This window comes from Mauremys mutica, chromosome 19 (genome assembly GCF_020497125.1).
Source record: "Mauremys mutica isolate MM-2020 ecotype Southern chromosome 19, ASM2049712v1, whole genome shotgun sequence".
Lineage (NCBI taxonomy): Eukaryota > Metazoa > Chordata > Testudines > Geoemydidae > Mauremys > Mauremys mutica.
Window position 1 is genome coordinate 16,018,495 of NC_059090.1, and position 12,362 is coordinate 16,030,856.

The 12,362-nt window shown below is 41.8% G+C and overlaps 1 protein-coding gene across 1 annotated transcript in view; it reads right to left on the reverse strand.

Annotated features, from left to right (window-relative positions):
• The window catches only part of WSCD1 (WSC domain containing 1), a 56,323-nt gene that overhangs the window by 2,927 nt on the left and 41,034 nt on the right, over positions 1-12,362 (reverse strand). The window contains exons 6-8 of the mRNA XM_044993839.1: positions 6,583-6,760; positions 2,778-2,942; positions 1,259-1,459 (exon numbers count right to left, since the gene is read on the reverse strand). Of these exons, the coding sequence (XP_044849774.1) occupies positions 1,259-1,459; positions 2,778-2,942; positions 6,583-6,760 (544 nt within the window). The remainder of the gene's footprint in view (positions 1-1,258; positions 1,460-2,777; positions 2,943-6,582; positions 6,761-12,362) is intronic.

The window sequence follows — 12,362 nt, forward strand, 5'->3', positions numbered from 1 at the left end:
TGAGTTTGCATGTTGCTTAGAAAATATATTGAAAACCAGAAGCAGAGAAAGGGGCGTGTTGGTGTGTGTGGGGAGGAAATCTATAAAATAGTTTCAAAAATGAAGGAACGATTATGATGATCTAGTCTGACCTCCTGTATAACACAGGCCATAGGACTTAATTGAATTAATTCCTGCTTGAACTAGAAAGCCTGTGCCTAATTCTTCACAAGTAGAACACTGGTATATTGAAACCACCGGTGTAAACCTGCAGCACGTTTATGTAATCAATTGCTGCAAAGAGAGGAGCTATTCTAACAGAGAGGGCACTGGACAGGAAGTCACGAGATCTGGATTCTAATCCCAGCTCTGCCACTGATGTGCCTGATCTTAGGCAACTCTGCCACCCAGTGTCTCCACTCCACTCCTTTCCTTTGTCTTGTTTGTTAGATTGTAAACGAATGGTCCTTGGTTGTGGTGGGGGGGACCATGGGTTCAGGATAGAAATATACGATGTTGGAGAACCTCCCAAAAGAGTTTATGCAGTTTACCTGTCCCTTTATTCTAATGCTTCGGATATACAAAAGGGGAAGCCCATGCTGAGTTCTTTAGCATTGTGAAGTATGAATGTAGCAATGCATTCTGTGGGGGATTAAAAGTTCTCATTTGCTTTGCCAGCTGAAAGTATCAAAAGAAAAATGAAGTGTGGGGGGTGCATTTTAAAAACGTGTTCAGGGGCTCTGAGTAATGGTCAATGAGTCCTATTGTTACTAATCTGTACTACAGTAATGCCTGTAAAATGCATAAAAATGTACCCCAACAAATCCTGTTCCATCATCTCCTGGATCTTAAACTAATTTGTCTAATAGCTCTCACCTATTAGATAATGCGGGGGCAAATTCTCACCACAGCACATAGCCTGGTTAAATGGGTTGTGTGTGGTGTTTCTCTGCAGAGAGACATTCTCTCAGCCAGGACATTCTCCTTGGTCACTGTTGGAACTTCAGTGCTGTGCTAGTCCTGGTGCTGTGCTCCCTTTCTGTGACTCTAAGCACCTCCAAAATTCAGATCTGAGGTTTCTGGGGGCCTCCCTCTGCCCTAGGACCTGATGGAAAGTTCACTAACCTCAGTGGCAAAACTCCCAAAGACTTTAATGAGCTTTTGATCAGGCCCTCAGTGCATTGCCCTACCAGCAACACCCATAGCACCCCACTTTCAAGGCTTATCGTTTGAAGGCCATTTTAGATGCCCATTGGTTAGCAATGGCTTGGCATGTTACCTTTACTCTTCCAGTTCCTATCTGTTGCATATCCCAGGTGGCCAGCACACTTCCTGTTGAATTCTGCCATTAGAGATTTGTATGGGTTCCTTATCAACAAGATGGCGGAGTCAAACATTTCAATCTCTCTCTTGCCACTTTCATGTGTTTTCACACAGATAGTCCTCCTGCTTCTCCAGTGGTCTTTTTCTCCTTTAAAACCTGTTTTAAAATATGAGGGATTCATTGTTTTAAAAAAATTCAGGTTTCACATTATAAATGAGATCCTCTAATGGTGTAAAATTCTAACAACTACAAGAGACAAAGTAACTTAGTGGATCAAGCCCTGGACTGGGAGTCAGGAGGTCCGGAATTCTGTTACTGATTCTATCAAAGACCAGCTATGTGACTATTAATTCTTAATTTTACTTGGCCAGTAAGCTCTTTGGTGCAGGGACCACCTTTTTTCCCCTGGGTTTGTACAGCTCCTAGCACAACAGGGCCCTGGGCTATGACTGGGACTTCCAGGTACAACCACAATATTAATAATTGTAAATAGATGAGACTTGGGTGGCCAAGGAATTAGTGGAAGCAATCTCAGAATGGTTAGCAATTATCTTCAAGATCTCATGGAGAATAGCTAGGTCCCAAAGGACTGGAGAATGGCAAACACAGAACCGATCTTTAAAAATGGGAAGCAAGGGAGATGTAGGTTAGATATTAGAAAAACTTTCTAACTATACAGGTAGTTAATCTCTGGAATAGGCTTCCAAGGGAGGTTGTGGAATCGCCATCACTGGAAGCTTTTAAGAGCAGGTTGGATGAACATCTGAGAGGGATGGTCTAGGTATACTTGGTCCTGCCTCAGTGCAGGAGCCTGGACTTGATGACCTCTGGAGGTCCCTTCCAGCCTAACATTTCTATCATTCTATGATTTTCTTAAGTGATTAGTGATTTTTGGGTGCCCAACTTGAGACACCTTAAAGGGGCCTGATTTTCAGAGGGCAGCTGTTCAACACTTTCAAAAATTTAGGGCCATTTAATGTCTCTCTCATTGGGCCCACAGCCACTAGTCAGTTTTGAAAATCATGGCCAAATTCTTTAGGTGCCTTTGAAAATCTTAGCCTAAGAATCTAGCTCATTTGTTGCCTATAAAATTCTTTATGGGCCAGTGGAGAAAGGTAGGTGTGTGTGTGTGTGTGTGTGTGTGTGAGTGAGAGAGAAAGATAGACATGATGATGATGATGATAATAATAGATGCTCAAATTTGCACAGTTTACCTAATATGACCCCACAAATCAGAGCAAGTTTTTACTCATGAAAATGTTTGTGAATCAGTTTGTGTATGCTATTCAACCAGTCTCTGTACACTGTACAGAGGATGGTACTCTCACATTCCAAATGTGTTTAATTTTTAACACAGGTGTTTATAATATTGACAGATGTATTTATTCCAAAGAGAAACAAATGTCAAGACAAGTAAATAAACGTGCATGTTTAAAGCTGATTTCATGTTTCCACGTGTCTCCGACAACAATACCTTTGTTGTACAGGGTTCCGTCAAAGTAATAGCTTCCAGTGTAGTATCCAGTGGCATGTTCTATTAAATGACGAGCCCAGGTATTCCCGGCCCCAGGAAAACTAGACAAAGCAACAAACACTTTGGATTTGGTAGTGAGGAATTTCCTATCTGTGCATCGGGTGTCTGTAAGTACAGAAGATATTTCATTGTAAGCATGGTGGCTTCTTATTAATTTTACTGACAGCTACTGATTACAAGATTTATTGCTTTCATTTTTCTATTTATACCATAGGATATCAGTTTGAGTCCAGTTGTGATTCAGATACTTCTCAAAATTAATTCAGCCTTAAGAGGCCAAAGAGTTTCTCTTTAGAGGAGGCTTTCAAGAGACTGACGTCATGTTAGGCAATGCTTTATTATTAGAACTGCAGCAAATTATTGTACCTACCTGCAGGTTCTAATAAAAGCCCCTGGATGCATGTTTGTTTATGCTATTTGCCTGGCAGGCTGGCTGTTCACTGACCAGCTGAATGTACCATTAGGCTTGTGAATCAAGTGTCTCATTGTAATAGGAGGGGTTTCCTATAGATTAGAGTTCAATTCAACCTCTTAGCCTAGGATTTTCAAAAGCAAAACAATATTCCATGCTTTGAAGGCCCTTCAAGGTTGCAAAAGCAGTGCTAAAATATTGCAAACAAGACAGATTGCATGTGCTGTTTTAAAAATATAATTGCCATTACGGACAGCCACAGTCATTCTTTTTGTACCTGTGTAAATGTCATCTTGGTGACAACTGCTGACTATGGTGTCTGTTTACAGAATAATCCACTGATTTCCATACAGAGAGAAAAGATGTAGGTACATTTTGGGGGAGGGGAGGGAATCAGGACCCTGCAAAGAAGCATCACTAAAAAAAATAGCACCACAGGCAGAAGATGTAGCTCTTTCCATTTACAGAAGCGTGTTCAGCATTACAGAATGATGCATCCTTGGCATTTAATCCTCCAACAGTCATGCATCGTGCAGCATCAGTGCATACTTGCCTATCTACAGTATACGGGCCAGAGCCACAGCTGGTGTAGCTTGGTGTAGCTCCATATGAAAATGGAACTCTGCCAATTTATACCAGCTGACGATCTGGCCCTACATATGTAACTGTATCACCCAGACCTTTTGCTACCTCCCGGGGGAACATCTGAGTGCTTTGCAAAGGAAATAGCCATAAATTAATGCAAATGATAAGGGTGGGATGGGGCAGATTGCTCACCCACTATGGAACAACACTAGGCAAGATTGTGTCTTTGTCTGTATAGGGCTCTTTATAGGGCGGGGAAGTGCTGCACCACTCCTAACTCAAGGCAGTCTCTTAAAACCCACAATCTACCTCTAAACATGTATGTAAAGAATGTTCCCGTTGTATCTGAAAATTAGTCAATGGGCCATAATCAACATGGGGGGCGGGGAGAAAGGGCAGGGATTAAGCTTCAGACTTGAGTTCAACATCCTTCCTGAATGGCTTGTGCTGAAATGGAAATCAAAGGAATTAGGCTTTCCGGTACTTCAGAAAGGCTGGGCGTAACCTGTCTCACAAGCACGTTATGTCAGATCTGCTGCAAACAGGGCCAATGACAGTCTCAAAATTCAATCCTCAAAGTAAGGGATGCTGTAGAAGGTAGGGTCAGCTGGCTAGTGAGCTTTTCTCACTCAGAAGAAAGTATCAGACCCTGGCCATGTATATATTAACATGAAATGGTTCAACTTTAAAACAGAGAGTGGTGGTCTATGAGCTATTTTCTCTAGTTATATTTCAGAATCTGTATGGACATCTTACATTGTGGAACTGAAGGAGTTCACAATCATTACGCTACTTTATTGGCATTGCCTGTGGATACGAGGCATTGTGCCTTAGTAGATGGTCCACCACAGTGGGTCTCGGGAGGCCTGGGTTCTATTCCCGTCTCCACCTTGGGAAAGTCACTTTGCCTCTCCCTGCCCGTTTCCCCATCTGTAAAACAGGGATAACGATGCTGACCTCCTCTGCAGAGGACTTTGAGATCTTCTGTTGAAAAGTGCGACACGAGAGCTTGGTATTATATAAGTGTACCTATTAATACCTGCCTAACCTCAGAACGGGGAATGAGGATAACCCAAGAAGGGGCTATGTATGGTCATCCCTAATGAATAGAAAGAAGAAATGCTGCACATTGCTCCTTATCCCATTGCATGCAGTGCCATCCAATTAAAAGTTGCCATGGACGAACGCCTGCACGTGATCCAGCATGGAGGGTGCCCCAATACCCCTCCCCAACGTGATTTCTAAAATCAAAGCACGCTTTGAAGTAGTCAGAGTTCAGATCTGGAACCCTGATCCTGCTCTGGCTGAAGTCGATGGGAAAATTCCTTGCTTGAACTGCTGGATTCTTACCCAAAATAACTTGAACTTCCAAACATCTTGAACTGTGCACAATTAAATCTCTGGATTTTCAGATCAGTTCAGAGGGCTGTAGTCCAATAGGGGTATGAACCAATAAATGCTCAGAAGTGGGTCTGACCTACTCTACTCTGAGTCTGATACGTGTTGGTGAAAATGGGCTATGAACAGACGTTCAGGCCCCTGTCCAGCAGGGCTCTTAGAGGGATGCTCAGCTTCATGCCTAGGAATGGTCCCACGAAGATCAGTAAAATTACTCATGCGCTTAAGTATCCGGTTCACTTTAAGTGATTTGCTGGATTGAAGCCTTATTGTCAATGTTACCAACCTACTTCTAGATGCTTCTGAGGATGAGCATTTAGAGGAAGATGTCTCAAGTAAATTAGAAATGCTGGTAGCACTGGTTTTAATGCAACTATAACTGCAATATGTATGAGTCGGAGAGAGCATGGTTTGTGGTTAAAGAACAAAACTAGAAGTCTAGGTTCTATTTTTGACCGTGACATAGCTATTGTTTGGCTCTGGGCAAGAGGTGGGGGTGGCTGGGTTCAGTGTGTAGGTGATGGGTGGTGTTGCTGGTCTGTGAGATACAGGCTGTCGCAGTGGATGATCTGGTGGTCCCTTCTGGCCTTAGTCACAGTGTTTAAGTGCAGGCAAAGCTCTGCGCCTTTATTTCCCCAGCTGTAGGATAATTACTTACACCCACAGGGGTTTTGTAAGGCTTAATTCATTGTTTGTAAAAGTGTCTGAAATTCTCCTTTGAAAGGAGGTTTATTGAAGTTCAACACGATATCAGTGTAGTTTTAGTTTAGGGTGAAGGGAAAGTTCTAATTTGTATAGTTAAAGTTGTTTGAAAAATCTAAAGCCCATGAAACTGGCCAGGAATTTTAAGGCCAGGGATTTCCAAAATCTTGATTATGTTGTATCAATAACATCTTGTTTGCTTGAATGGCTATTTTACTCTTGTAAACATCGCATACAACAGTGTTAATTTTGTGTTAATTTCTATATTACACGTATGTATAGTGTGTATATAAAACACATATGTTAATGCTACTTAACACATACGTTTATATACACCTACGCAGCAAAGAATCCTACAGCACTTTGGAACCACTTTTTCTACCCCTGAAATGCTGCCATGTCTGGGCTGGAAAATGATCCATTTTTTCAATAGTGCCTGATAAAATCACATATCCATTTGGTAAACAAAGTGAAAGACTATACAACTGAAACTGCATGGGGAATTTAGGTATAGGAAGGCTTCAATGATTCAAACCAGAATGTGGTCCGGACATTAGAGCTAACACCTCTATGGCTAGATGTTCACCTGGTGTAAACAGCTATAGCTTCATTGACTTCCGGGGGCTCTTGCTGAGTTGCAGCATTTACCTTGTACTGGAGTCTGATAGACATGATAGTAATTCTCTTCTCTTGGCACCTCAGCCATACTACTGACATTCTGCAGTCTGCTGCAGAACAACCTGTCCACGCTGTCGTGAAGAGTGAAATGCATTGTGGGATAGCCACAGTAGCATTCTGGCCCTCCGATGACTGCCAAGGGAAATTCCTATCCAAGAGAGAAAATAGATCAGAATGCAAATGCCCTGGCATCAACAATTCTAAGAGGACGCTCCCAATATAAAAGCAAAAACCGTATCTTCAAAGGGCAAACTGTCAGGATCAAAGCGATATTTGTTTTCATTGAAAATTTCATACCTATGTCACTATTAGACCTGTTGTCCATTTCTCAGGACAAGTTTTTGAATCTTTTTCTGATTGTTTTGCTGAGAACTTAGAGATTCAAAACACTTTCCATATCTACTACTAATTCATGGAATTTAAGGACAGAAGAAACCTCTATGGTCATCCACTCTAACTTTCTGTGGAACACGGGCCATAGAATGCCATCTGGTAATTCCTACAATGGAGGATGTTCTTGTTCTTTACTATAAAAGTCAACATTACTAATCCCAATAATTTGTTGCTGAACTAGAGCATAACTTTTTAGAGAGAGATTCATCCACAATTTAAAGATTCCACAGGCCAGCTCCTCAGCTGGTGTAAATCAATATAGCTACATCAACATCAGCACCATTTTTCTGGTTTTCAGCAGCTGAGGATCTAGCCCAGACTAAGTACAAAACTGAATAACCACGGAGGTCAATTACCAGGATTGAGCCCATGGGGAAGAAAACTGTCCTTGCACTTCAAGAATTCTGTTTTCAGAAAAAGGATCAAGGGGGAAAGCAGGATTTAGATGAATTAAATGCTAAATACATTTACAAAAACAATGGAAGACCACAAAGAACTAAATATCTCCTATTCTGACTCATTCACATGTCTGAGGGCCCAAACAGTGTTTATTTTGTATAGCTTTCAGAGGAGAATCTCCCAAGCTGATGAATCATGAGCAGAAAACAGTCATTTAAAAACAAAGCCAATCAGTTTTATACCAATCTCTGTTAAAAAAATATAGTAGGAAGAAATGTTTACGTCATCGTAGACAAAGAGACTGAAGTAACAGCACATGTGGGCCTCCATCAGGGTTTCCAGAGCCAGTGGGAGATCTATGGTACCATATTCAGTTATATGCAGTCACTGCATGGGTGAGTTAAAGAGGCAGGATGGGCACCTTTGCCACTCACTTCCCTGTGTCTTGGGCTACGTCTACACTTAAAACACTACAGTGGCAAAGCTGTGCTGCTGTAGCATTGGAGTGTAGACACTATGGTGATGGGAGAGGTTCTCCCATTGCTGTCCATAATCCACCTCCCCGACAGGCAGTAGCTAGACTGACGGAAGAGTTCTTCCATTGATTTAGCACTGTCTACACTGGGGCTTAGGTCGGCTTAGCCATGTCTCTCAGGGGTGTGGATTTTACACACCCCTGAGAGGCGTAGCTAGGCCAATGTAACTTTTCAGTGTAGACCAGCCCTTGAAATAAATACTTCATACTGCAATTCTACTTTATGGCTCTCTTAAAGTATATCTACTGGGTCGGGGTGCCGAAGGCAAGATGGGCAGGGGAACGCCTTGTTTGTGAATCCCACCGGGGCTTAGATGTGAGTTAGGCATTGAGCTGCTTGGTAGTGTTGAGACTCAGGTGACTGCGCCCGGCCAGCTGTTGAAATTTAGGCACCTAGACTTTAATGTTGTCAACCTAAGCACCTACGGTGGGATTCACAAGAGGGACTAAATCTAACATTTAGGCACTAAAGACAGTCGCAAAACTCCTGCTCAACTGCCGCCTAACCCTGTGGGCACCTAAACTCTGCAGGCACCCCTAAATCATTTTGAAAAATGGGGCTGACTCTCCTAGGGCACTTGGGAATTTTTGAAAATATGATATTACATTGATCACATGGGTCAATACCTACCAGGCTGCTATCAAAGTGTGTGACTGGCGATACATAAAATTAAACAACACATCCAGATACTAGGAACCAGATTTTCAAGAAGCTCAGACTAGATTTTTTTGTTAAGTGCACCTGCAGTTGAGGGTAGATTTTCAAAAAAGCTCAGCTCCTATTTATGAACCAAACTAAGAGTCACATTTTCAAAAGATCTCAGCCCCCAGGAGCACCGGGGGTGATATTTATGGGCAAAATTTTCAAGAATTCAGCTTTTTGAGAATCTGGCCATTTATTTATATGCTTACACGGGAGCTGAGCTCGCTTGAAAACCGGATCCCAGTTGTAGGAGCTGAGCACCTAAAAATCTGGCCCTGAGGTCTGTTGAAAATCCCTGATGTCTTTTCCCTTCCATGCGACAGCACATCTTGGGTTGTATTCAATGTTAAATTAGGCCCTTAGACTTCAATGGGGTTACTAAAACAAGGCAGGCTTGCTTCACTGTCTAGAGCCAGTGGAACATAGTGATATATATTTGACATGTTTTAAGTACGCAGTTGGGAAGGGTTATAACAATATAATTTAGTTTTGGAAGTGTGAATGGAGCAGAAGGATTGGGAGAGCTTGAAAAACCACAAGTTCATGAGCAAGTTGTCCCCATTCAAACATCATCCCCATTTTTCATCCTTTTAAAAATATTCTTTTGGACTCTTCTTTATAAAATAACTCCTCAGTCTTGAGACTGGATAGTTTTTCCCTTAAAAACTTTTCTATTGGCATGCACGTTTGGGACAGAAATGCTAGGAATTTTTATAGAGCGGGACTGCAGTGTAGGAACCGGTGCACAATGTTGAGGGTGGAGACCTAGAGGTTCTAATCCTGACTCTATCACTTGTGACACTGTCTGTAGGTAACACAACATGCATGAAATTCTATGGTCTGATTTATATAGGAGGTCAGACTAGATGTTCATAATGGTCTCTTCTAGCCTTACAATCTATAAATCCATGAACATCTACTGTGCTCCTGTTTGTAAAATGGGTCTAATACTTGCCTTATAGGAGACTATGAGGCTATGTTAATTAGCGAGTGCAATACGCTTTGAGATCTTCCGATCACAGGCGCTATGCAAGGACAAAGCTTTGTATTACTGCAAGGTTGCACATGGGAATTGGCAACTTTCTGGTTTTGCATATTTATTTAATTTTAGACATGAAAATGACAAATGGGGGTGGGGAAGAGAGACTGCATAGTCTTGATAAATAAATACAAGCTCAGGAAACTAAATAATTAAGTGCCACTTTTTTGTGTTTAGCACTTTTGAAAATATGGCCCTTATTTAGATATCTAAAAGGGAGCGGAACTCTTCTGGAAATCTGTCTCAAGGAAATCCAGTTGCTTCTGGGTGTGAGAGTTAAAACTTGCCATATGGATGCTAATACAGCCTGTTGGATTATAGCTGTGAATATCTCACTGTTACAAGGATGGAAATCCTTTAGTTCCTGGAATGAGGAGTTATGCCAATGCTTGCCTAAGAATTAAACTGATGTATAGTTCTTTAACATCTGCAATGTTAAGAAGAAGCTCCTATCATAAAGTTCCTCTGCAAAGTGCTTCTGTTCCTGAAAAGGAGCTCACAGCCTTTTGAACAAATGGATTTAAATAGGCCAGGTGTGCTGAGTCATGTGACATGACTTGTCCCCTTTGTCAAAAACTGCATCTTCATCGGGGGGAAGGGGCAATTACAGTTGGCTAATCTTTTTCCGTGAAAACATAATTTTGAAGAAAAATGGCTTTTAAGGGACAAGCCAACATTTTCATGGGAAAATTGCATTTTTGATGCCATTTTCCAGTTTTTAAATGGAAAAGAAAAAACCCTGAAACCCAAAACTTTAGATTCCTCCCCCCCTCAAATAAAAATGGAACATTTAAACCAAAAACAGGTTTCAAACATGTCAGTTTTGGGCTTCAGTTTTTCACCAAAAAACTGGAACAAATTTGTAGGAAATTTCAATGAAAATGAGACAATTTTTCCCTATGGAACTTTCCAGCTAAAAACTGGAATTTTTAAACCAACTCTAATGGCAATGCATTAAATTGTCAGTGTAGCAATCGCTCTCTCTCGGGGAATGGGGAGAATAGGTGAGCCAGCAGGCAGAGCAGAAAGGGAAAGCAGTGTGGCTCCTTACTGCATCGTACAATGGTGAGATCAAGGAGCAAGGGCAGTAGGACCAGGACTAGCGCTAGATTTTCAGAAGAAGAAGCCAGCTCCTCTTTCCCAAAGTAAATACTGTCCAAAGGATTCTGGAAGAGATGAAGAATCTGGGGGGCCAGATTCTCCTTCAGCACTGATGTAGATCAGGAGTAAAACACTGACCTCAGTGAATTTACACTGGAATAAAGCTGGTGCATTAGACTCGCTATATGTGTATCATATGCATCTAAGCACATGTTGGAGTCAATGGCATTAAAGCTGGGGCTTTGTTAAACACGTGCTTAAGTTCTTTTCTTAATAAGGATGTGATCACTTATGTGGTTAAAGTGAAGTATGTGCTGAAGTGCTTTGCTCAACAAGGGCATATAGAATAAAAATGGCTGAATCTGAGTTTCCCCCCTTTTTTTACCATAGAAGAGCGATGTTGTGGGACTTTTAAAGACAGGGTCCCAATAAATGTTTGCATGAAGTGTGGGTGTATTTGCATGTGCATGTAGCAGGGAAGCTAAAGTCCGTGACCAAGCATTTAATAGACGTTCAGAGGGTTGTTCAAGCACACAGAGGGTTGAATTCCACTGAATCTATCTGAATGGCTTGCTGAGATGCCACTATCTGTACACTTTTAGCAAATGCCTTTTAAAAATCATCTTGATTCTCATCTATGGAAGCGCGTGACAAAACTGCTGAGTGGCTTATCTCTTGCTCTTCCCCAGTGCTTAGCCTCTGATAAGGAGTCAAATATGATGTGTGCCCCATTTGTGCCCACGCTACCAACATTTGCTTACTGAGTGAGATATGAGATTGTCAAAAAGTATTTGCAGATTCAGTCCAAGGGCATAATGGTCCCATTTCTGTTTGCAAAACAGAGCTGCAGCTTTTCAGCATAGGTAAAATCATAAATTTCCTCTCCTAATTTGGTTTAGAATAAAATTGCATTGTTTTCCTAGCAAGATGGCACCTATGGAAAGCTTGCAAAAGTGCAAGCAAAGCTAAGCAAATGGGCCTGATTTGCTATCCTCTGTCCCCTTTGCAGTCATTTCCACCAACACAAAGTGAGTGTGAAATGCTGCCACTCTGATCTGGTGTCTAAGATACAGTGTGGTGGTGAACTAGGTTCAGTGTTTCAAACTAGTGCAAGACACAAAAAGCCTGGTTCTCCTCTTGCTTACATAAGCATCATGCTGGTCAGACTCCACTGACCTCAGGAGCTATTTCTTGTTGCGCTTTCTATATCTGTATCTCAGTGCCTTTCCCAGCGTTCTCTACTGTCAGTGGAGCTTTGGCCTCAGCAAACAAGTGGTAGAACTTGGAATGAATCCTACATCCTGTGGCTAAATGTACCTGGTACCTCCACTAGATGTGTCTAGTGAATGGTCCAAATTCTTCTAGTATACTGTGCGTAAATATGCATCAGAGAATTCATATCCAGCAAGGGGGGTAGGGGTGGGGGGCTGAAACCCTAGATCCTCAGGGAGAAATCTTTCTAAAGGCTTCCAAGCAAATGAGCTATCTGGCACAGTGCCAGAGGTTCACTGAGTAATGATCTCTCTTTATGCACATACTCAACTTGACCCAGATACAGCACCAACGTATAAGCCTCCATG